This window comes from Hesperophylax consimilis, chromosome 13 (genome assembly GCF_061612785.1).
Source record: "Hesperophylax consimilis isolate HC1 chromosome 13, BYU_Hcon_1.0, whole genome shotgun sequence".
NCBI classification, from domain to species: Eukaryota; Metazoa; Arthropoda; class Insecta; order Trichoptera; family Limnephilidae; genus Hesperophylax; species Hesperophylax consimilis.
In genome coordinates, this window is record NC_142848.1 from 32,981,993 (window position 1) to 33,008,931 (window position 26,939).

General features: G+C 35.7%; 1 protein-coding gene across 1 annotated transcript in view; it reads right to left on the minus strand.

Annotated features, from left to right (window-relative positions):
* Positions 1-26,939, minus strand: part of Rich (Guanine nucleotide exchange factor subunit Rich) — a 62,414-nt gene that overhangs the window by 18,683 nt on the left and 16,792 nt on the right. The window contains exons 9-17 of the mRNA XM_089639031.1: positions 23,105-23,218; positions 21,346-21,633; positions 19,369-19,537; positions 15,118-15,309; positions 13,327-13,493; positions 13,055-13,129; positions 2,575-2,812; positions 1,831-1,940; positions 678-809 (exon numbers count right to left, since the gene is read on the minus strand). Of these exons, the coding sequence (XP_089495157.1) occupies positions 678-809; positions 1,831-1,940; positions 2,575-2,812; positions 13,055-13,129; positions 13,327-13,493; positions 15,118-15,309; positions 19,369-19,537; positions 21,346-21,633; positions 23,105-23,218 (1,485 nt within the window). The remainder of the gene's footprint in view (positions 1-677; positions 810-1,830; positions 1,941-2,574; positions 2,813-13,054; positions 13,130-13,326; positions 13,494-15,117; positions 15,310-19,368; positions 19,538-21,345; positions 21,634-23,104; positions 23,219-26,939) is intronic.

Sequence of the window (26,939 nt, forward strand, 5' to 3'; positions counted from 1 at the left end):
TGTACCTATATTGGCGCACGTTTACAGTCACAACGAAATAGCACGGCACCATTCGTCTCATTTTTAACTATTATTATTTAGTGTGTGCGAAAGAGCGAAGACGCTTTTTGACACACTTGCTTATAACAGCTGTTTAACACGAAACGCAATGCCAATGACAGTGATGTAGTGCGGAAATTTTAAAATTTTTTGTTTTTAATTGAAAAAAAAATGCTACCGGACAGCAAAGTGCCCATAACATTTTTTACTCCAAATGTGCTAAGGAATAGCTGGTTAAAGTTTGTCGGGTTAGTGCCGATACACCCTGTATATTGGCATATCTATGGTTTTTTAGGATCAATTTGTTTCATGCAAGAAGCCCGAAGTTATCGATGTAGTGAGTTGTTTATTTATGATACAAAGGCAGACATCAGAGTAAAAAAATCCAATGATTATTTCAAAGATTTTTAAATGTTGGAATTCATGTTTTGGAAAAAATTGAAAATAGATCACGGTGAAGAAATAGTCAAGTTACTAATTAATTTTTGTTTAAAAAATATACAATATTTGTCATTTTTCACTAAGCTTAGGAAAGGGCTAGGGAACGCTGGACGATTGGACGCCGCGTCCATAAGTCAGATTCCTAAGGGTTGAAATGTAATAATTCAGAGTTGGTGGTGAAGTGGGTGGATGCTTACCTCATGAAGCAGTAGTTCCAGTGAGTGGGGGAAGTAAGGCAAGCTGGAGCAGCTGCGTGCAATCTCCCAGGCGTGGTAGCCCAGGTTTCTCCTGAGCAGTTGCCGTAATATCTGGTGCAGGTACACTTGGCTCTGCAAATCATCAAAACAACAAACATTATTATATTCTCGTAGCGCAAAACCCATGAAAAATCACAGGAGAATTAAAAAAATTCTGATAATTTTAGATTTCTTTTTTTCATCTAATTGTAAACCATTGTAATAATAATGTAATTAATTATTTTGTGCATCCATTGCTTATTACAAACAATGGTATAAAAATTGTAACCATTTCATGTAACCAATATAAAAACTCTATGGGCGTATAAAAGAGTAAAATAAAAAAGAATATTTTTAAATTCTGTGCTTCTGTAACATTAGTGCCACTGTGGAAATTAACACATATTACCCTATAACATTTCTGTGCTCCTGGAATTTTCTTCTTGTCGACAGGTTCACATATTTCACGTGAAAAATCACTGATAGTCGAATTCTCGACAATGAGTTCGAATTTTGAAAATGGCAATTAAAATAATTTTATATTAAAAATATTATTAGGTAGGCTCTTTATCGCTTGCCTGAATTCTTAAACACTTTCAATTTTTAAAATGAAGACACCTAAATACAAAAAAAAACTGAGTTCTAGAGTTCATTCAACCGGAGATACGGATAGACAGATGGAGTCATAACTGAAATTAATATTTTTAATAACTTGCCAATCAACTTGAATTGAGTTTCATTTTTTTTTTTAAATATTTTTTATAATCAAATTTGTTAATTTATGGTGGAGTCCATCATTACATTATTTAATCCACTTATTTATTTGTAACCGGACCGGTTTCACCCCACTTTGGGCTTCTTCAGACTGCAACATTTTGAGTTGCATAATATTGGAGTTAATGAATCAGCGTTTAAGTTTTTAAATCATAACAATTTTGTAAAAATCTATCAGACTTATTAAACAACTCGATTTAAAATTTAACCGAACAGTGACGTGCCGAGAATCGGCGGTTATCGGGGACAAATAACAATTTGAAGTGACAAATGTCGAAAATTCAAAATGGCGTTGATGGCCTATTTGATGACAAATGTTGGGTTTTGGTGTTGTACTTACAGTGCGGTTTAGTATGCAAAAGGGGAGGGAGAATACGGAGTTGGAGTCAGTTGAGTAAAGCATGGTGTCGTTCTCTGCACCCAGGAGTATTGCATCTTCAAAGAGTATTGCTGTAAAGAAGAAATAACACATTTTTTAGTAGTTCAAACAACCAAGAGGGCCATAAAATGAAGGGGGGGAAGGTTTTGGACCAGAAAGTGGGGCAATAAGCTAGTGGAGAGTATAGCTACAAGCCAAGCTCTATCCTACTAACTTTCTCTTGGGTATGTTCAGAATGAACCATCTACGGGTCAAAAGGTATGAGCACATTGCTTCATATTTCTTCAGACTGATTTGTGGATGGTTCGAAACCCGGCTATCAAGGAGAGCATTCATTTACATTTACATGTTCCCGATCTCCGTCACTCACAGAAAAGCCTATTTTATCTCCTGGCCTGTAGGACTAACTTGCCAATGGTCACGCCAGAGTGGAGAAATCACTTCAGATATTGGAATATTTAACATCAATGAAGCAACGAGTTTAAACAGCAAGCTTTGTTACGGCTCTTATAAAACCTGATTTTTTATGTCTTTTCGTTCAATATTATCTTTAAAAATGCATTAAAATTGTAATTTTATTATGTTTTTAGGAGTTGAAATGTCACCGACAGCTCTGTTGCAATCACTATTTATTTTACATGTGTCATGTACGATGTTACAAGGAATCAATCAGTGTTTAGCCTTTAGTTTGTGTACAGTACTAACCTAGAGGGTATATCTTGAGATGGAAGGGCAGCATGATGCGCTTGGACATGAAGGTGTGCGAGTGGCGCGAGGTGGCGGTGGGCGGGGGGAAGAGCGGTAGCCACACGCGCATTCCGAGAGCGCCGCACCACAGCCACAGCGCGGCTGTCAGGTGCGGTTGGTGGCGCGTTGTCTTGCGGGCGGCCCACACACTCTCCACGCACGAGGCCAGGACTGTGCCGGGCAGGCATTTGTAACTCTGGAATTAATTAAGCAATCATAAATATTACTTTTTATATGGAAATGGGCAATCTGTTTGATAGAGTCCCTATCTTCTTTTTGAGTTGTCGCTTTATTGACTGGTTTTTCCACTCGCAACGGACACTAATGTTCCAGAGACCTTTGATTAGTCCAATGAATACTATAGACATTAATCTTTGGTGGTTGGCCATATTCCATCCTTGTTACACGTCCTGCTCACCAGAGTCGTTTTACAAATCTTGTAGTGGATGAAATTAAATAATATTTAAAAAAAATAGTTATAAGATCCTTGATATGCATTTCATGTCTATAGTGGGTTATCTCCAACAACACTGGGTCAGCGAAGTACCAGCACAGAATAAGAACAGCTGGAGAGCTTTTGGAGGTGATAAGTGAGTGACCCTTCATTCAATAAGGAATAAGGCATGTAATAAAAACTGGTTCCAGAGAATCAAATTATTCAATGGTAATAAAAATTTCAATACAATGCATACACAATAAAAAGTCGAAAGGTGTAAAATACATAAGATAGGTGTACACAGTAGATAGCGTGAGCACATATCACCAGTTGCTTTGTAGTAACTAATAACAATAACAATCTTTATCTCTAAATAGTATAAAACGAAGACGCTATCCGCATCTGTCTGTTTGTGTGCTTAGTTCTTCTAAACTTTTAGATTTTGATAGGGTTTTCACTATCATTTAGAGAATTTCTTACGAAAGGTTTATATACAGGGTGTATCGGCAAGTACCCGACAAACTTTAACCAGCTATTCCTCAGCACATTTGGAGTAAAAAATGTTATGGGCGCTTTGCTGTCCGGTAACATTTTTTTTCCATTAAAAACAAAAAATAAATAAAAAATCCACACTCTGTCACTGTCATTTGCATTGAATCTCGTGTTCAGCAGCTGTTATTAGCATGTGTGTCAAAAAGTGTCCTCGCTCTTTCGTACACACTAAAAAATAATAGTTAAAAATGAGACGAATGGTGCCGTGCCATTTCGTTGTGATTGTAAAAGCGCACCAACGTAGGTACGTACGTACATTATTCAACAAAACTCGAAAAAAATTTGGCCAGATGGGTTTTCAAACTTTGACAAAGGATAAAACATTGGTGACATGTGGTGAAAATATGAATAATAAATTTTTTATTAAAAAAAAATGTTACCGGACAGCAAAGTGCCCGTAACATTTTTTACTCTAAATGTGCTAAGGAATAGCTGGTTAAAGTTTGTCGGGTACGTGCCGATACACCCTGTATATAAAACATGCATATTATATTTATGGAAAGTAGAGAAAAGTCGACGTTTTGTAATCAAGTCGTAAAAATAATATTTTTGGGCGCTTACATTGCTAACGCTGGCTAAATAAACCTTATGAGATAAATCAAAATAATGTACTACAGAATTGCATATCTTAAAAAGGCCTGCAGTTTGTTCATATTTTTGCCAGGAGTGTTTAAAGAAGGAGTCGGGGACAACCGAGGAATATTTGCCTCAATATCTCTGTACTGGAATGAGATAAGGAGTCGAATTAAAGCAGATGTAATGTAGTTTTTTAACAGCAACATTGCGGTATACAGTAGTGAATGGTGGAAGAAGTCGGAGATGTCCAAGAAAGACATTAGCAATAGTGAAGTATTGCGGCATCCTTTAGTAATTTATATAGAATCGTATTTGTGAAAAATCACTCCAAGGGCACTGTAAATAATGTATTACGTAGTAAGGTAATATTTATATGTAGTGGATTTTAAAGACATTGTACACACCGTGAAAATCAATATATATAAATAAGAGTGTCTGTGGCAGGTTTTAAGTGGTGGGCGGGCAGCCTGGCTTTATTTTTTACAATCTACAGTTTTATTCCGGGATTGATGAAATTTTGCACCTGTCCGTCCACATCTGATTTTTAAAAACTTTTCTTTATAGATTGTAAATTTAATACCGGTCAGTGACTAAATTGACATCGCTTCTGGGTCCTACCCAGGCGTCGTCAGTTCAATTCCTGGGCTCAAGTCCTCCATTATGACACAAGCAACATTTTACACTTACGGTGGTGGTATTAGGAGATTTTCAAATATTGTCAGGTTATTCGTAACCCAGGAGTATTTGTCTTTCTTTAAAAAAAAAAATTGTAGATTGTGAAAAAATAATTGTAGGCTTCAAATTTGCATATTATACTATAAAAATTAGGTTACACTAAAATAACTGCATTTGTTGCTAAGGAGAAAATTTAGATATCAAGTTGTAATAAAATGATTCAATTCAATGCACACCTAACACATTCAATGGCAATGCAATGGACTAATTAAAACAGTGCTATGCACACGTCACGGTTAATTGAGCTCTGTTGCATGCAGAACTACGCATTTGAGAAGTTTCACCCGCATTCATTAAAATCTGATGCAGTCCACTTGTGGGTGCATCCTGCACATGCCATCCTGCAGCAGGAGGGGGAGGGGGGAACAAACTATTTTGGACAATTGCGCAATGCAAATAGTATCAGCAATGAAGACATGCAATCTAATTTCTGCTCAAATAACTGTGGAGGATTTCAAATGATCTACAAAATAACTGCCCAATAGGAGGAATGTCCCAAGTTGACTAAACTGTTATTTATACATCATCTTAAGTCCCCGGTAAAGGTTTCCCCGGTTTAAGCAAGTTTTTTGAAATCAGATGTGGACAGTAATTTTCCTCTCATTTTAATGATCAACTATGCAAGATTTCATCAAGAAGTATCAAAACTCTGCTGGTAAATGTCAATTATAAATAATATTTAATAATATAAAAATCATTTATATTCTCATGAATCTAAGCTTCTTTTCAATATACTCAATATAAGCCAGGTTTTGAAGTTTCCGGTAATTGTTTGGTTTCGGTTTCCTCCTTATTGTACTTTTATGTTTAATGTCCACCTATTATATAATATTTTAATGTTTTCCGGTTTTATATAATATTTTAATTTTAAAGTTCTTATTTTTCGTGCACTGTTATTGTCTTTTATTGTTGTCCTCTACTAAAATAGCACTGTATTGTTAAATTTTATTCTCTGCTTTTGTGTAAACCGTTTATTCGTTATTTCATATTATGTTATTAATTTTTTTTTAAAGGAACACAATAGGAAATTTTATTTTTAAGTTTATTAAGCACTTGAAGTGAAACAACACAAAACTGCGCTATATAAATGCTATGTTATTATTATTAAATGTAAATGGGGTGGTTTTTTCAAAATCGCAGACTGTGACCCTCTTCTTGTTTTGAAGGTCAAGTTGGAAAATTTTCATCAATCTCTGTATAAAACTGTAGATTTGTATAAAAAACCAAGCCACTCCACAACAGACATTTTTTATAATATTTATAGATTATGCTCACTGATCACTCACTCACTCACCAACGAATAACAGTTTCATTTGTGAATCATTTCACCAATCCCATATACATATGTAGCTCTTTCATCATTAAACCCAACTAATTTTAGGATAGTACATTGGTGGAAAAGGTTTCTAATGCATCCTTGTGAGATAGATATAAATAATGTTTGCACAATCCTGTTTGTCAGTTCGAGTCCAACAGCCTCCAATAGTTCACTCAGTGCAATCACAGCAAAATGAAGGTAGGGAATAAACAAACGTTTTACTAAACCTTCTGGCAACGTGTCTCTAGTGAAAAAAAAATACATTGATAATGCAAGTCATTAAAAGGAAATATTTAACTTTCATAAAAGCCAAAATATGTAGTGTGGTGGTGACTATAAATTTGTATAAAATGAAATAATTTGTCAAAATGAAAATTTAAAAAATTTGTCCGTAATTTTTTTTTAAGTTTTATCAGAATTCAACACTTTAAAAAACTAAACATGGGGGCGAAAATTTGTATAAACTCGAGTAAGATTGTCTCCTAATATGAAATTAGTTTTTTGATATCTCCAAAAATGACGAAGTTATGAACTTTAATAATAATAATAATATTTGGCTAATTTATGTAGCGCCGTTTTCGTGAAAAATCACCTCAAGGGCGCTGTACAAATATATTTCTTAAATAGTTAACACTAGAACTACTGACTTAAAACTAGTGACTTAGGTCCGAGACTTATATACTAGAGACTTACGACTAAGGCCTATAACTACTATCTTAATAAAATATATATTTACATATGTAGAAACTTATAACTAAAATTAACATTAACAATCTAATTTTACAAGTGCCAGAAGAAGGAGGAAGTTCTATTATATTAGGGTGTTTATAAAATTAGTTTTTATTATTAGCTGGAAATATATCTTAAATGGATGAACGAAATTAATCGTCGATCTTCAACGCATTTAAATGATTCATCTGCCAACAATTAAACCGATTGACGTGTTATGTTCCCGCTGATATTGTCCATTGTCCATTGGTAGGCAAGTCAAAGTGAGCATTGGTAAAAAGTATGCAATTGTGTCCTGTGACGTCACACTCAGTACAATTCATAATTCAAACGGCAGTATAGCAGAACCGCCGTGCTTATATCTTCGGTACTATATGATATTTTCTAAAATTTTTAAATATTCTATAGTCAGCTAATGAAAGTATGTACTAATCAGTTAGTCAGTTAGTTTGAAAATTAAATATATATTTTTGCTACTGCTAAGCATTTGATACTTATCTGTGATGCGTCACAAATTTATAACAATGAATTGATTGATTAATTGATTACAGACCTTCGTAGCCATCGTTGTGGTATTGCTGATATCTGTGGAGTCCGTGCCAGCCCACGTGCCCAAGCACGAACCTTGGGTAACTACTTATTATTAAAGTAATATTTGGGTAAATGTAAAATATACTTATAATATATATATATATATCAAGGCTGATGCTTATTGAGTGTAATAACATGATTCTTTCAGGCTTATCCTCAGTATGCCTTTGACTATGCGGTGAAAGACCCTCACACCGGGGACCACAAGACTCAGTGGGAGAAACGAGATGGGGATTTAGTCAAAGGTATTTAAAGTTTATCATTTAAAATTCTCATTTCGGTTGTGGGTCTGTCTATGATTGTAACCGGTTCAATGAAGTCTAATTTTTTTAGAATTTAATTGTCCTTTTCAAATTTGGGATTGATGAGTCAATAATGTGCAGAATTCACACACGGATTCGCTCGTGTATTCCTGCGACAGAGAGATCGGCTAGAGAATGTGAGAATGAACGCAATGGATCAGCTCACAGAGCATGACCTCATTCGCAGTCTCGCATGACGTCATTCAGTGATGGGATGCCCAAAATTTTTTTTCCCTAGATTTCAGAATGAGTTTCGAGAAAATTTCAAAGTTTCCAAAATTCCCCAGAATATTTCAAAATTTCCCAAGATTGGCTTGCGGACAGATCCGCTGAGCAGATCTATGTATGAATTCTGCGCATAATTCAGAGAAACGAAAAAGTATACCCATACGGGTTAATCTTGATAAGTAAAGGATTTTTCAAGGGTCTGCGCTAGTTTATTGAGGACTTATTTTATCTCAGACCAATGTCTCATTGTGCTATCTCTCAAATTGTTTCACATTACTTCTTTGATAGTAGCCTTTTTGATGATGTTCGCCAGTTGTCATTGAGTGTCTGGCAATGTCTTCTGGTTCCACAAAGTGACTTGCTAAGTATCTGAGCCTATCAAGGGGGGAAATTGCCACCATTGACGTATGGATGTTTCTTCATCTTCTTGAGATTTCCTACAGCTCTGTGTTCTCCCTTCCCAATAACTTCATGCGTCTCCTGAGGTCTCAGTGCCCTTACTTCTGTTGGCATTGACTTACTCCCTCAGTGAGTTTCCATTCCATCCATATTGAGTAGTTATCTGACTCATTTGGATTGTCTCATACTGTAAACGCTGATTGGACTGCTTAGCGTTGTAAAAAAATTATTATTGACTGACAACCATTTTGCATTTCTTCTGTCTGAAAATTTATTTTTATATTCCGTTTACGGTACAAAATGGTGGCCATTTTAATGGTTCAGTAAAGAATCTTTTTACGAATACGAATTCGTCATGTTTACATGGACTTTCTTATTTGTATTTTTTCAGCATTATGGTACCTACCTGCCTGAAGAAAGTTTGAAAAAAGAAATTATTGAGATTTATTTAGATTCCTTATTTGAAATTAAAAAATATATTGTATGGTTTATAATTAAGGAAGTAGGTATTTAAATACCAACTTACAAAGATCTTAAGATTTCAGAGGACAATTTTGGTTTTCATTAGTAAATTAGAAACATACTTTTTTGACACGAGGTGTACTGTTGAAAAAAGAACTTCTAGTATAATTAGAAATACGAACCTTTTGTAAATATGTAAATACATTGCATGCCATTTTAAAATGCCAATATTTCAGGTGAATATTCCCTTGTAGAACCCGACGGATCCATCAGGATTGTCGAATATGCGGCGGACGCCAAACACGGGTTCAACGCCGTGGTCAAGAAGATTGGAAGCGCCGTTCACGTGAAGTCCAACTTGCTGCACAAACTGGACCACTTGTTGCCGCATCCAGTCGCCCACAAGCCAGTGCTACACGTTCACAAGCCGCTAGAGCACGTTGTCCATAAGCCGATCTTCCATATTCCGGAGATAATCCATAAGCCGTTGATCGATATCCATAAGCCACTGATTGACATTCATAAGCCATTGTTTCACATTCCGGAGTTCATCAATAAGCCACTGATTCACAAAATCCAGAAGCCTTTGATTCACGCAGCGGAGCTGATCAAGCCCCACTTGCACATGCCCTTCATCCACAAGGGGGAACTGTTCCCGTTGCTGAAGGAGCACAACAAGCATCTGATGCCTAGGATCTACAAGCTGATACATGAGCCCATCCACTACAAGCCCCTGAAGAAGCTATTTAACCCGCTGCTCGAACACGGGCTTCATTATTAAAAAGCGGCATAGTTGCAATTTAAAAACCTATAATTTTACGGCTTATAACATTATTAATTTATTATGTTTATCAATGCACAGATATTTTATCTCTTTAAACTATTATTAGCGTGAAATCAAAATTGGAAAAAAAAACTATTAAATAATAAGTAAATATTGTTGGAATACTATCGAGCTATACAATTAGAGCTGCTATTGCGTACGAATATATCAACGAAACGTGTTCCACTAGCGATAATCGGTGCGCACTGCACTTAAGACTGGATATTGTAGTTTCCGGTCGGTTGGTGTTAGAGAGTTGGGAGCGTTGGAAGCAGTGGCGGCCGGTGGTCAAAATATGTGGGGGTTCACCGGATTACAACATTAAGTCATAAAATAAATTAAATAAAGGTACATACCTATTTATAAAGAAGTTCTATTCTCTGTTCATTTTGTTTAGCAAAGACCTCTATCAATGCTTAACACTGATAGTGCGTTCAGTCTGTCCTGGCTCAACGTGTTAAAAGATTTTATTCTTTTTAACGTTGAGAAACATCTTTAGCTTTCAACTGAGGTCATTCCAAAGGTCATGAATGGTGCACAAAAGTTTTAGTAATTTCACAGTCTCGGGAAAGTCTTCTAATAAACAAGTACTATAAAAAAGTTGCAAAATTGATAAAGCGCCGTTAGCTTTTGAAAAATCGTCGCGGGCGTAAATTGCACAGAGTTTACCTTTTAGGTACTGAACTTTATTTAGGAAGTCATACGTTTTAAGCGTCACATTGAAATCATGTTCTGGGAAATTTGACCTGTATCGATTTTTATTAAATAGCTCATTATGGTGTTTTCCTTAGGCACGGTAGCCTGAATCCAATTGCATTCTGATGTCAACTTTTCCTAAAACCTTTAAGCTCAAAACTTTTTGTAAACGTAAATGATAAGAATTATGTTTTTTGATTTTTTCAGAAAGGTGAGTTACATCAGTAACACCGCTGATTGTCCAAACTGAATCAACATCGTAAATTAAACACGTAAAACAAAATAAACTATTCAATTGATCACATGCACAGAGCTACAAGCTTTGTTATACATTGTTTTGTTAAATGATCGAGTAAACTTCTTCGATCCAGATTTGCACTCTTGTTTTATTATTAGTTCAGGTTTTAGGTGGACCGGCATTTTTTATTATCACTTTGTTTTCAAAACTCGACCTATTATTCTTAATGTATTCCACATTCAAACTCATTCTTAATTTATACGTTGAACAAACACAAAAGTAATCATAAATTAGTATAACATGCAATTGATATGCCTTATTAATAATTGATATACAAGATCGATATAACCTGCAATTAAACTTCAAAACTTTCTCAGAGTAAGAAAAGTTTTAAATTCAAGAGACAATGCCTGGCAACGGCGAGTACTGACTGAACTGATAATAAGTAATCTGACCATCACTCATCTCTTAATGACAAGTTTTATCCTGTATGCTTGTATCGAAGAAGCGTAACATTCGCTGAAAAATAGCAGATGGTAAATTGAAACAACGATATCGACAATAATATCAAACATACGCGTTTTAGTTTAACTTTCTACTGAATAAACCGTTCCTTCTGATGTGGTGGTAAAACTCCGAACGCCGTTCTTGATATGGTATTATTTGCAAAGAATAGTATGTAATGGTATGGACCCACGCTTTCGACTGTTCCACAGAATATGCGACAAAGCAGTTAAATTTTGGATCGCAATCGAAAACGAACTGCTACGAACATAGACACAAGTCAAAGTCGGTCTGCAAGTTAAGCGCGCTTAATAAGTAGGTACCTTTTGAATGAGATATTATAACCGAGCCGAGTTTCGTATTGTGATTAGCCATGTCGGAAATCTTGTTGGTTGTTCGGCGCTCGGGAGCACATATTAGCTGGCCGCCACTGGTTGGAAGCCAAATCAGAATAATTGAGTGAACAAAAATGGAACCAATTTTTTCACTTCATGTCGCATCTAAATATAATAGAGTAATGTGCAATGCATTTAACGCAGTAATGAAATTAGAAATGTAGTTGTGAACTTATTTTCGCCAAATAAGTGGAGATAAATATGTCTGAGCCAACAATATATTATTTAATAGCTTCTATTATAAATGCCGTAACATGTACGAGTTATTTCTATTTTATTCTACTTATGACGCCTTTGTAAAGTTACACATTCGTGGCATTAAGTAGGTTTTATATAAAATTACGCCTTTGGTAGTATTATTTATGTAATTCTTTTTTACTCATTTTCTATTCATATATTATGCAAATAAATTATTCAATACAAAACAAATTTTATTTACTACGTATTTCTCAATGTTAATACATTTTCTTATAATGATATCATTTTCTGCTTATTAAAAAGAATTAAAAGTTTTGTTAGGTTATTCGTAACCTGGGAATGTTTATCTATCACCTCAGGCCTCTGGCATATTCTGTCAGAAGATCGGCATATTTCCACTTTGAAATAAAATCCAAATAAATAGAATTTTTCTTAACGTATCCAAAAACTAAAAACTGATTTTGAAAGGTGATGAATAAGCTTTCAAAGTTTATTATTAGAAATACATATTTATTTTATAAATATTTAAGTTTTGAATGGAAAAATAAAAATCATTTTAAAAATGGCTCAACCTCACGTTATTGCATCTAAACACTGAACTAAAATTACCGATAACGAAAAAAAAAAACGCACATTTTATCGCACAAATGTATTATAAACATTATTGTGTTGTTTTTTGTCGTTTCATATTAAAATAATTAGTAAAAATTTCATGAAGTTTCATAAATTTTTCTTAAATGCGGTCAGAACCTTTGATTTCATAGACGTGTACATTTTAATTCTTCTGTGGTATTATTAGAAAAAAACATATAATTTTTCAAATGTTAAAATTTTGAATGCAAATGTAAATAGTTTTAAAATGGCTCTCCTTACATTAAACTGAACGTCTAAACACTGAACAAAAAGAACTGATAAAAGAAAAGCACACATTTTATTAGACAAACGTATTGTAAATATTATCGTCACTTCACTTTTTTTCGTTTCATATAAAAATAATTAATAAAAAATTCACGCATTATTATAATTTTTTATCAAATTGCAGTCGGAACCTTTGATTTCATAGACGTGTACATTTTAATTCTTCTGTGGTTAACTTCTAGATTTGAATATAAAGCATGGTGTTTTCTCGTTCTAACACCGTTTAGATTATATTTCTCACCATGACAGTAAGGGAGACAACGATTTCTATAAGACCATATATGCTATTCCCAAAGGCAAACAAATTAATCTGAGGGGTTAAAAAGAAAGATACTAACGGGATTATTGTCGTAGTCCTCTTGTTCAGCCTCTTCCCTCTGCACTAGGAGAAGCCGTCCACTCACATTCATTATCTGTGAAACAAGAAGAGATCAAATTAAAGAGGGATGCCAAAGTTATATATGGCTAAGGAAACATGAAGTACAACACCAACACAACAACCTACAGTCCGTCTTGGAACAGGAATCCCTACTGAGGAGGACTCTAAATTTACCATACTACGCATCTTGAATAGGCATTAATATTTATAGAAAATATTTTTTAAACTCACCATAGAGTATGCCGGTTTGACGGGGTTGTCCCGCATGAAGGAGTGCTGGGACTGGCGCGACGTCTCATGCCTCAGGTCAGACAGGCTGACAGATACCACGCAGGCGGGGTGCACGCACAGCCCCGCCAGGTCCACTCCCTGGATACACTCAATCTCCACATTGCCAACTGCAAGGGAAATAAGATCATTAATAAAAGCCTCATTCACTATTTATCAAATGTTTTCAGAATAACTTAATGAGTAAAACCTCAAATTGTAATATTTAATTATTGAAGACAATATTAGCAAGTCCTAAACGAATATTTAAAACAGAAAAATCAGAAAAAAATACGGTCTCATAGGACTCGAACCCAGGACCCTTGCCTTGCCGGGGCACTGCTCTACCACTGAGCTAATGGGACCCTATCTCCTTCGGTCATATTTAACTGTATCATACTTCGAATAAGAACTACCTACATTGCCTTCATTTTTCTCACCGCATATTTTCGGGAAATCCACGGGATATCAAAAATCAAATTTCGAATTAACAAATTCCCACGTAATTCCAAATTAAAAAAAAAAACCGAAAATCGTGTTCCTCGATGCCCCTTCAAATTCAGAGTAAATTTTTGCAGCCGATTACCACCGCGCTCGGCCTTTCAAGTTATGTTATTCAGAGTAAATTGGTAAAAATACCTCACATTTCCAAGTAAATCAAATTTTCGCAGCTGGCCCTTTAAATTCGGATAATCAACAAAAATTTCGGCATAAAACGAAATTTCGCAGCCGATTTTCGTCGGAGCCAGCTTTTTAAACTCATATTTTTGAGTAAATTCACAAAAATACGATGCGTTTCCCCTTTAATTGAAATTTTGCAACCGGCTCTTCAAGTTCAGTTATTCGAAGTAAATTCATAAAAATACGGTTTATTTTCGCGTAATTCGAAAATTCGTGGCCGATCCTAACTTGGATATTCAAAGTAAATTTGTAAAAATACGATAAATTGAAATTTCGCAGCCGACCCTTTAAATTCAGATATTTAATGTAAATTCGTAAACATATGATGTATTTCTGCGTATTTCGAATTTTTTCGGCTGATTTTCATCACCGTAGGCCTTTTAAATTCAGATATTTGAAGTAAATTCGTAAAAATACAATGTATTTCCGCGTAAATTTTAATTTCGCGGCCGATTTTTGCCACACCTGGCCCTTCATGTTTGGTTATTCGAAGAAAATTCATAAAAATACGATATATTTACGAGTAAAATCTAAATTTCGCGGCCGATTTCCGTTGTGGCTGACCCTTTAAATTCAGATATTTGATGTAAATTCGTAAAACTACCATATTTCCAGGACAAAAAGTTTTTCTTGGCCCTTCAAACTCGGATATTCGAAATACAAGCTCTAGGAGGATATAAAAATAAGAGATACAAGTATGTACGAAACGTATAATAGACAAAGGTTAAATTAATATTGATCGAAAAGACATAATAGTATTATAGTCTTCTTGTACCTACCTACCACGCAGTTAAATAGATTTGCCACCTCTGCGTACGTATTACTGACTTCATGTAATCTAGGTACAAGTGAGTGTTTGATATGCTCAGTCCTGGTATTGTTTATTGTCATTTAAACAGGATTTTGATTAATTTAATGAGGTTAAGTAAATCAGGGCTGTCTATATTACCATTTACAATTTTAAACATAAAGATCAAGTCGCATATTATTCTTCAATCTGAGATTTTTAATAAAGTTTTAATAGTTTAATAGCTACGGGAGAATGAACAAATATAAGTATGTAACAATAATCACCGGAATCGATCTGCTTCATGTTATAGATGAAAATCTGCGCGTCAGCCCCAAAGACAATGAGCTGGTCTTCCAGGGTGTCGAGCAGCAGTACTTGCGCGTGCACCGGCAGCACCTTGGCATAGCGGTTGTCCAGCTTGCAGTCGCGCGGGTACAGCCGCAGCTCATCGTTGCCGTCCAGAATGCTGAAACATCCTGCCAGAACCGCAAACAAACTCCTTTATTATTATACAGTAGAACCCCGTTAATTCGAACCCCGATAATTCGAAAAAACGCGTAATTCGAAATTTTCGCAAAAAAAATTTCCGCTGAAAAATTTTTTCATACAAAATTTTTTTTAATTCGAAATTCGTTAATTCGTAATTCGAAATTTATTTTTGTCCGCGCACGAAAATTTGTTCGTGTAATTCGAAAAACTTTGATTTTTGCGAAAATAAATCATAATATTTCGTAAATCTGAATCTAAAAGTCAGCCGTGGCGGTAAAACGCCGAAAAATGTATTTTTACGTGGTTATACATCGTCCTAATTAGTATTATTATTTTGTAAATCTGAATCGATTTACACTGGAATGTCGTATTTTTTCAAATTTATTTCGAATATCCGAGTTTAAAGGGCCGAGAAAATACATTTTACGCGGATATATGTTGTAGTTTTACGAGTTTACGCCAAATATCTGCATTTAAAGGGTCGGCCGTGACGAAACTCGGCCGCGTAATTTCGATTTACGCGTAAATATATCGTATTTTTACTAACTTTACTTCGAATATCCGCGTTGAAAAAATACGGCGCGACGGAAATCGGCCGAAAAATTTCGATCCATGCCGAAATATGACATATTTTTACGAATTTACTTCAAATATCTGAACTTAAAAGGCCGGCCGCGACGAAAAACTGCCGACAAAATTCGATTTACGCGGAAATATATCATATTTTTACGAATTTATTTCGAATATCTGAATTTGAAGAGCCGGCCGCGACGGAATACGGCCGCGAATTTTCGTTTTACGCGGAAATATATCGTATTTTTACGAATTCAAATTCAGATATTTGAAATAAAGGGCCGGCCGAGACAGAAAACTACCGCGAAATCACGATTTACGCGGAAATATATCGTATTTTTACGAATATCTCAATTTAAAGGGTAGGCCGCGACCGAAATCGGCAGCGAAATCTCGATTTACGCGTAAATATATAGCATTTTTATGAATTTATTTCGAATATCTGAATTTGAAGAGCCGGCCGCGACGGAATACGGCCGCGAATCCTCGTTTTACGCGGAAATATATCGTATTTTTAAGAATTCAAATTCAGATATTTGAAATAAAGGGCCGGCCGCGACGGAAAATTACCGCGAAATCTCGATTTACGCGGAAATATATAGTATTTTTACGAATATCTCAATTTAAAGGGTAGGCCGCGACCGAAATCGGCAGCAAAATCTCGATTTACGCGTAAATATATAGCATTTTTACGAATTTATTGCGAATATCTGAATTTACAGGGCCGGCCGCAACGGTAATCGACCGCGAAAATAAAGAAATAATTGGTATTAATACGAATTTACAACTAAAATACCACCCGGATTTGAAGAGGCGGCCGAGAAAATCGATTTTCGGCATATTTTTTTTTTTTTTTTTCATAAAATTTCGAATTACGTGGGAATTCGTTAATTCGAAATTTGATTTTTGATGTCCGCTGGATTTCGAATTAACGAGGTTCTACTGTACATACTTCAGTGAAATGCTGACAGTTGGTGACAATGAAACAAATAATCTCAACTTATATGAGATATGCATCAAATAATGCCCATTGAAAAATAAACCTCTAAAGTCTTCAGAGGCACTTGGAGTCTATGCTAACTTTTGAGATTGTTTATTTGTATAAACACATTAGTTGAAAGACAGAGACCTTGAGTTTTCTCTGCGGAAGTAATATATTATGTAACCCAATGCTCGGTGGATTAGAATAGAAATCATAACAACAAAAATTTGAAAAAAAGACTCAAACCATAATATTGTAACAAAATATTATTTCTTGGTACACAAAAAGGTTCAAAGTTTGACTTTTCAAAAAGCTTGACTGTTAGAACTTCGTCATTCAAGTATCTATGGAAATAAAACTCACATTGCTCTGAAAATGATTTTAGCTATAGAATTAAGCAAAAGAAATGGTTTTGCATTCAAAGATTATTTTTAAATGTCAGTTAGAACCCTGTCCAACCAAGGTAACGGTTTAAATTGATTGAATTGTAATGGTGCTGCCACACGCAAAGCTCACATCAACAGATAATATAAAGCACAATAGCGCTCGCCATACAATCCCATACAGACCCGACACACGTAAAAAGATAACGCGCTATAAGTGTGGTTCTGAACTTCGCTAACCGAATTTATTTTACGTAACCGCTCCCGACGCGATATTTGAAAAGTTATGCGTCCCCCTCTCCGCCGTAAAAAGGAGAGGGGGTCATTTTAATTACGGAGCTACCAACTAAGTTCCGTGTTCCCTTTGACAGCCATGACATAAGCAGCCTAATAATGCATTTCTTATTTATTATGTTAGCTCATATCGTCATGTGTGCTAGTAAATTTAGAAACATAAAAAAAACTTTATTTGGCAAACATACTTAACATATATTTAAAATATAAATATAATCAATATTTGAATTTGAAGTAAACAAATTTTCACCCTTTCAAAATTAATCATATTTTTAACTCAGTATGTTTATATGGTAATATCATTCGGTTTTTTGATAAATGATATTTTGTTGGACGGCCTGATACCTACATAGAGAAGCTTCTAGTTTGTTCGTTTGTTGATTGTTTTCAATTGTTTTCCTGGGTAATCTGGTTTGCTCTCGTCAGCTCTCGTGCTCTCTTCTCGTTCCCTGCCCTGGTGTTGGTCCTTGCCGCTTTTGCCTTCGACATTTTTGGAAATCGACGTGAGCTTATTTTACAATAATTTATTATATGTCGCTTTCGTCGATCGGCGTGCGAACTGCGAATTTCCTGATTCGACGGAGAGGTTATGTCAGGTTATGTGAAAATGCGCTATTTACGCGCAGATTGTTTAAAATCTAAAAAGTTTATAAATAGCATTTATAATTATATAGTTGGCGGCATCATCATCTGAGGATGAGCTGTCCAACAGATCCAGCAATAGGCGACAAGTATCATCCATTTCGAAAACGTGCTCAAACTGTCAGTAAGTAAAGTTGTCACTTTGACAGATGAAATTATGTTCCTCGGCCGCTCTCGAATTCAACTGACCCCCTCTCCTACCATAGGAAGAAATATTTGATAGCGTCGTGTGTCGGTAGAAAAGATGATGCGCTGTACATTCCTTTTGATGTGAGCTTTGCGTGTGGCAGCAGCTTAATCATTGTTAAAAATGTCAACAGATGTTACTCTTCAAAATGTAGTCTAGGACTCTACTTTCACTTTATAATAATGGATGAGTTTGAGAATTCTGCCTCATTCAGACTTTATATTCATTTATGGACAAATACAGCAACTCGGAGAAATTCCCACAGACACAACTCATCACATTGGGGTTGTAATAAAGATATAACAAGTGGAGCCTGAATTTCCCACCTAATGATGCACTTATTTTTAGAGGTTAACACCTCCAGTGTTTTTCATATATGACAGGGCGTCCATATTTTATAAAAGTATTTTTATCTTTTTTCCTATAAAGCGGAAATATGTAAATTTTTGTATGTTAGAAAGAGAAATAATAATTCTTTCCAGTTGGCTTCAAATATTTATACTGGAATCCATTAATGAAGTCCTAAAAATAGCCAAAATTAATATGTAATTCATATTTCGCACTGCTATCTTAACAATTGGTTTAACTAATTATTTATATTTTTTATTATATGAACGAGATAAAAGTGAAGTTGCAGTTTTCTTACAAATTCCCTAAACAAAGCGAATGTATTTTAGAAATTTTGATATCTCTCAATTTTTCTACGATTGGAGTAAAATAGTGGTAAGTGTTTTTGACAACATTTTTCACGTTTAATATTAAATTTTATTATTTAGAAAAAGTAATGTTTATTTTAAATGCATGTACCGTAAAGATATTTTTATATATTTTCTAAAATAGTATTTAACAGTAAAAAATAAGGAACACACAGGGCATTTGAAATACACAGAAAACATTGCAAACTGAACATAAGTGATGAAAGTACTGAAGGGTCAAATGAATACATTATTGTGTACATATTATGTATTATGGAAGGACCCCTTACCAACGAGAATATAATCTCTCCACCAGAGCATGCCGCCTGTAACCACAAAATCCTTTTCCTGAGATTCATTTCCGAAAAGCTTCCACTTCCTGGACAGCATGTTGTAGTGCGCTATTCCGGTTCGTCCGGCCACACTCAAATTCTGCCCAGAAACATCTATTGCACTATACTGAAATTACAAAAAAAAAAAAGTTATTTATTGTAATACGTAATTGACTGAGCAGAGTCACGATTTAACCCAACTGTTTTGAATTTTGTTTGTATGTTCCGTTTCCGGTTCAAAATGGTGACCATAAATAAACCACTCACTAGATCGATATCTTCGGGCTATTTGTATGAAACAAATTGGTCCTAAAAAAACATAGATATGCCAATATACATGGTGTCCGGAAACTCGTAGTACAAGCCGGAAACTGGAGAATGTATACCACACGGGGAACCCAAATAAACATAAAGTTTTTTGATTTGAGAATTTTTATAAAAAAAAAAAAAAAACCAAAAAAATATATTTTTCGGCTATTTCAGGGTTCAAATTTTTTCGTCATTATTTGTTTTACTTTTAAATTTTTAAATAGTTTTAATTAGTTGGGTACTTTGATCTTCAGTAATAATTTATAAGAATTTGATCAAAAAAAAATCAACTTCTGGCTCGATTTACTCGAAAACGAAAGCTCAAATCAAAAAAAATTATACTACAAAATCGACTCCAAATGTGATGTAGATTCACCAGTTTCCCGCTTGTACTACGAGTTTCCGGACACCATGTATAGACAGTAAAATTCTCATTCGGAGCCTACTTATTATTCTATACACCATTGAAAAACTCTGAAAGTTTATTACATAGACTTTCAGAGTTTTTCATTGGTGGATATAGTTAGGCAATCATATGACGTCACAATATTTCGGTTCCAATTTTCAATTGGAATTATACGCACACTATTGGTGACCGTTTTAATACATAGTTCAGTAGAGATTCTTTTTTCAAATTTGAAATTGTCATGTTTATTTGGACTTTCTTATTTGCATTTTTTTCAACATTATGGTACCTACCTACCTGAAGAAAGTTTGAAAAAAATAAGTCATTGAGATTGATGTTTCTTTGACCCAATTGTATGATTCCTTATTTAAAATTTAAAAAATGTTACATAAAATATTGCACGGTATTATACTTAAGTAGGTAGGTATTTAAGTACTTGCTTATAAATCTCATGATTCCAGAGGAAATTTTTATTTTGAATTATTGAATAAGATAAAATTAGAATCATACATTTTGGAAGCGAGGTCTACTGTTCACAGAACTACTAGCATATCCATTGGACACGCAAGTGGATATAAATGTCTTGCTTAAAAACTTCATGTACTAGAAGTTTTGTTTTCATGGTCCCTTCTTAATCCAGAATTCAAAAAAATTTTCCAATGAGGAACTCAGATAAGAAAATCTTTTCAGGTCCCTTAAAAAAACAATTATAAGATAGAAATATATTGCCTTAGGTCTGGTGTATTTTTAATTCAATCCACCTTTGATTATGTTTGAAAAAAATATTTAGTGATGTAGGCGGGAATCTAACCTGTAACCTCTAATAATTTTTAATTTATGCAAGTACAGGGCACAATTGCTCTCAACCATCTGGAGCCAGTGAGACTATGACATCCCTGATCGTGGGAGGGGAGGAAGGAGATGGGAAGAGGAAGGTAAGGAAATACCTGGCTTTCTGAATGTGATCTTTTACCAGGGCGATACTGAAAGCATCTACAACTATGGAATGTGCCGCAAATATACTGTAATATATAATTATTTGAAGTGAATGATTTGCGCAATAACACAAATTAAGGAAATAAAATTTACTTCTGCACGCAGGCATTTGAACAACCATTTTGCGACCTCCGGATTTGTGGGAAAGAATTGGAACCACTCAACCACGGTGTCCGTCGGATGAGCTGATGATGAAAGGATGGTATATATTCATATTCACTAACTCTAATGGGCCAATTGGTAGCCGAGTAGGTGGCGGGCAGCGGCAGCACGATCCACTGCTTTCCGTCGGCCAGGCTGCTGTTCAGTGCGCTGCCCTCCTCGGCTCCCAGGACTCCCGCGCCCCGGGCCTTGCCGCTGTACCCCTCCGGCGGGGTCTCCTCCTTAACGCCGCTCTGCAGGGCCTCCTCCGATTCAGGGGGGTCGGGGCTCCGCATGTTCTTGGTAAGATTGTCACCCAGATTCACGTAGAGGCGGTCGTCGGCTTGGAGGTACAGGTGGCTTTGGTGGTTCTGAAATAAAGAATATTGTTTTAACCAGTGGACTGTTTTTCGAGCACATGTGAGCGCCAATTTTCAAGACAGTGCTCGGATCTCGCGTATGTGAGAGCTCTAATACTATCCACCCTGGAATTTTTTCCAATGCGATGTTAACCTTTATGCTTTGAAAACTATATAGAGGACAAAATCAGATTCGCAGTATACACCACTATTTAAACAAAATAATGGACATTTCAAAATAATCAACATTTCAAAATAAACGACGTTTCAAAATAATGGACATTTCAAAATAATGGACATTTCAAAATAATCGACATTTCAAAATAATCGACGTTTCAAAACCAATGGTTTCTTCGTCAGGATAAACATTATTATAGAGATTTGTTTTTGGGATATTATGCCGTGTTGCGCTACTTCCTTTTTTAGCCAATGTTTCGCACAGCATTGCAGTGTCCATCATCAGGGCTGATGTGTAATCTCTAGATGTGTAATCCAGATTACACGTCTGCCCTGATGATGGACACTGCAATGCTGTCCGAAACGTTGGCTACAGAAGGAGGTAGCGCAACACTGCACATAATACCCCAAAAACAAATCACTATAACACGTTTGACCGTGAAAATCACAGTATAAACATATTATTTTTATATCTCAACAATGATATGTATGTACAGTGAAACCCACTTCTAAGGTATTATTATTATATATTATTTTGTCATACCCTCGAAGCAAAGATATTAGAAGAACGAGATGTGCTATGAGCAGTTCATACTGTGTGGAATTGTTTTGCCCAGTGTCGCCGGTTTTGTTCACCAATACTACTGCACACCTTCGCTTACGCTAAGGACGTATCGTTTCAGTTGGCACTAATACATAGAACAGATTTCTGTGCGTACACGTCCCGACAGTATTCAAAGTACCCTAATTAGGTAGTACTCCGCCTACGGTCCGGCGGCCAACATAGCATATCTCGTTCTTCTAATATCTTTGCCTTGAAGACTGAAATTAAAAAATGACCCGATTTATAACATGTAAAAGGTTTTCCCACATACAGAGTTCTCTTTTCCGGTCCTTAAAAGAGAGTTTCACTACACACAGCGTCCGGAAACGAGAAAGTGTTGAATCTATATCACATACAGATCTCATGAGGAAAACCCAAAAAATTGTGTTTTTTTCAATCTAAGCATTTTGTTTTTTTTTTTTTGGAAATAAAACACTTAAAAAAAGGTTTTTTAGGAGCCGTATCTACGCTATGACGGATTTAAGACATTAAATAGGTCGCCCCTGTTAAGCCCCTAGCGATAGATTTTTTCAAATTTGATCAAAAAAAATTCCAACTTTGAACTCATTTTACTCGAAAATGAAAACTCAAATAAAAAAAGTTATGCTTAAAAAATTGAGGCCAAATCTGATATAGATTCACTTGTTTCCTGCTGGTAACACGAGTTTCCGGACACCATGTATAAATAAATGATGTACTTACCATACAAGGGTTGACAGTCAATGCACTTTTGACAAAATCTAGCTGAATGAGACTAGTGGCAATTTCCTTGCTATCTCGCACCATCCACAGCTGGTAGCCCTCTGTACACCATTCCTGCAAAGTAAATAAATATAAACATTCAAAAGAACCATTGTTTGTGCAAATCCGTGTTCTGTGGTGATCTTTGGTGTTTGGGCCCAACACTTAGCCTATTCAGCAGAGATGTGCTTTATTTCAAATAAATCCATTTCAAATGGAAATGCAAAATGCAAAATGGGTATTTTCCATTTTGCATTTTAAATGCTTTTCTAAAAACCATTTTGCATTTTGCATTTTAAATGCTTTTCTCAATGCATTTTCCATTTTAAATGCTTTTTTGCAACATTCTTCCTACTATCTCCACTCATCTTTTTTTCATAAGCCCCAAATATCAGTCGGTCCTCAACCTCGCTATGAGAGATAATGTACATTTGTCAAGTTGCTCCCTGGTAGAAGCCCTAGCAATTGAGTGATACCATTACAAAAAATACTGATTCAAATACTGAACATGGGGCCATGACGCTGTAATATTAAATGTTAGATAGCAGTTTCTATGTTTTTACGTTGGCAACATTAATCCCGCGCAAATTTTTTGTGGTTTCATAATCTGTAGTGGTGTTTTTGGATTTACCATTATGTAATATGTTTGTTCTGCATTAATGTCCATTATTAAATGACAAAATTGTTAAAAATTTTATAATTATTTTAATTGTTTGACCTGAGAAACCATTTTGCATTTTCAATGCATTTTGAAAATAGGTATTTTGCATTTTGCATTTGAAATGTTTTTCTACAAACCATTTTGCATTTTGCATTTTCAAATGGAAAAGTTTTGACCCATTTCCATTTTGCATTTCAAATGGTTTTGGGTACCCATTTTGCACATTTCTGCTATTCAGCAATATATATACAGTGAAACCTCTATCTATCGTTCCTCGAATAATCGTTTTCCCGGATGTATCATTTATTTCTTCTAGTCCGAATTCATTTCATACAAAAATAGATCGCATCGATCGTTTCTATGTCCACCATTTTCCCGCATTCATCGTAGGAATTACGTCGCGTATTTGATATTTTTTGTCTGTGTTTAAACGGCGCCAGACGGCACTCGTTACGATGCGCGAAACTTTTGAGAGAGAAAGAGAAAGAATAACAGTTTGTCGCCGCCATCAGTCGCTAGTTGTCGTCAGTTGTCGCTAGATACCCGAACTTAGTGGAGTGTTTGCAGTTATCCTTTTTGGGCTTTTAAACTATTTTCGAAATGAGCCGTTTGATGAAAAAAGTACGTACTCTTCAAGAAAGATTGAAAATTATCGAAAAGGTGGAAAAAAAACCCGCTGAAAAACGCATCGATATAGCCAAGCGTTTAGGAATCGCGGCATCCACGTTAAATTCTATTTTCTTGAAAAAAAAACCAAATTCGGGAGCAAATTCAAAAGTGCGGAAAATCTTCGAAAACTAGAAAAACCAGTAAAGAATCAAAGTTTAGCGAACTGGAGAAAATTCTTATCTCTTGGTACCAAATTTGACAAATTTTAACAATTTTGCTACTTTCGACGACAATATTCCAGCTTGTGGGATAGAAACTATCGAAAGCTTGTGTGACGCAAGATTGACGGAGACAACAAAAGAGGTCGATATTGATGAAGAGGAGCCCCTGCCTGTACCTTCATTTTCAGAAGCATGCACCTTCTTTGAAAGATTGAAAACTTTCTACCACGCACACTCAATAACTGATGCCGAAAAAGCTGGAAATATACTGTTGACTTGCGGAAATAAAACAGTAAAAAAACAAATGTCCATGAAAGATTATGTATTTACAATGCAATAAACTTAAAAAAAAAATTGGTTCTGTTTAGCTTTGTATTTTTTTAAATAAATACATTTATTTACATCTAAAACTTATTTTCTTCTTATAATTTTAATCTACCAACGGTTATGCAGATTGGGAGGAAGGTATCTTCACTGGATCGTATCTCCTTGTGTTTTTTTTCTCTTAATCCCGCATTCATTGTTTTCCCGCATTCATCGTTTATTTCGATAGGTCCCTTTAAAACCAATAGATAGAGGTTTCACTGTATATAAATATATTTTTTCCGACTTTATGTTCGGGATAAATCTTCCTCACAGGAAAAACTAAACCCTTCCACACACTTTTCCACAAATGATCATCTAGTCCAAGGCTGCCCAACCCCAGGCCCGCGGGCCACAATGTGGCCCGCGAACGAATTATAAGTGGCCCGCGTGAACCATTTTCAAAAAACCCGCCAATCCGCCAATTTGAAAAAGTGTCGCGGGCCTGCGGTAAAACAAACAATGCAGCTTGCGCGCGGTCGCTATTTAGGCTACTCAGAACGAGAATTTTGCGTCCGAAATGGAACCTTGTAGCCCCCCCCCCCACCCCCCCATGGAATTCGAAAAATTGTTGTGGGGAATCACATATGATGCTTTTGGGTGCGCGGAATTTTTTCTCAGCGAAGTTCCGTAACAACCCCCCCCCCCTTCATGGATTTCAAATATTTTGTGGAGAGCACTCATTTTCAATTTTTTTTTTTGTGGGGAATTATGTTTTATAGAAATTCTCTAACAACCCCCCCCCCCCATGGAAATGGTAACCGTCAGGTATCCAGTGGCCCGCCAGTGATTCAAAATCGTCAATTTGGCTCAACTGTTAAAAAGGTTGGGCAGCCTTGATCTAGTCCAAGGCTGCCCAACCTTTTTAACAGTTGGGCGAAATTGACGATTTTGAATCACTGGCGGGCCACTGGACTACCTGACGGTTCCTATTTCCATGGGGGGGGGGGGGGTTGTTAGAGAATTTCTATAAAACATAATTCCCCACAAAAAATATTCAAAGTGCTCCCCACAAAATATTTGAAATCCATGGGGGGGGGGGTTGGGGTTGTTACGGAACTTCGCTGAGAAAAAATTCCGCGCACATTTTTGTTTAAAAAGTAAGTTCAACAGGTTAGATTTTTTCGTCGCGATAAATCGCCTTCGTTGGCAACACTGGTGACCGCGCGCAAGCTGCATTGTTTGTTTTACCGCGGGCCCGCGACACTTTTTCAAATTGGCGGGTTTTTGAAAATGGTTCACGCGGGCCACTTATAATTCGTTCGCGGGCCACAATGTGGCCCGCGGGCCTGGGGTTGGGCAGCCTTGATCTAGTCAATCCACATTATGCAAGTGCATTATATAAGCATAATAAATACAAAACAATACAAGAACAACACATTAACTCACCAGAGATCAAATGCGAAAATAATTAACCGACTCCAGATATTTTCATATCAGAGGGTTCGGCTCGGTAGAACTTCTAACTGGACCTATAAATCCTACTGATCCCTCAATACAAATATTAAAAAAATCTTTCGTAATCCTATATGTATTTAAAATGACTGATGTTTGAATTTTCATATATATATTCTTTGACAGATCTAATACGCCTAAATTTTGAATGAGAGAGCTAGGTATAATGCCAGTAGCCGAAATAAAAAATGTATTATTTTTATAGTCTGAGAATGCCAAATTCTTTTAATCAATAATAAGAGGTCAAGTGGGAGATAAACTCGACAATGCAAATTTCGGCAGCCATCTTGAAATTCTAATGTTCTCATCCAATTTAGTTCAAAATTTCGGCGGCCATCGTGAAATTCTAGGGTTCACAACCGATTTGGGTAAAAATTTGTTTAGAGAAGGTTGGGGGAAGAATAATCGAAATTTATGACAAAATACATCATTTCAACAGGCATCCTTAATTTCTTTGTAACTTTGTTAGTTGAAATTAGGTTTCATA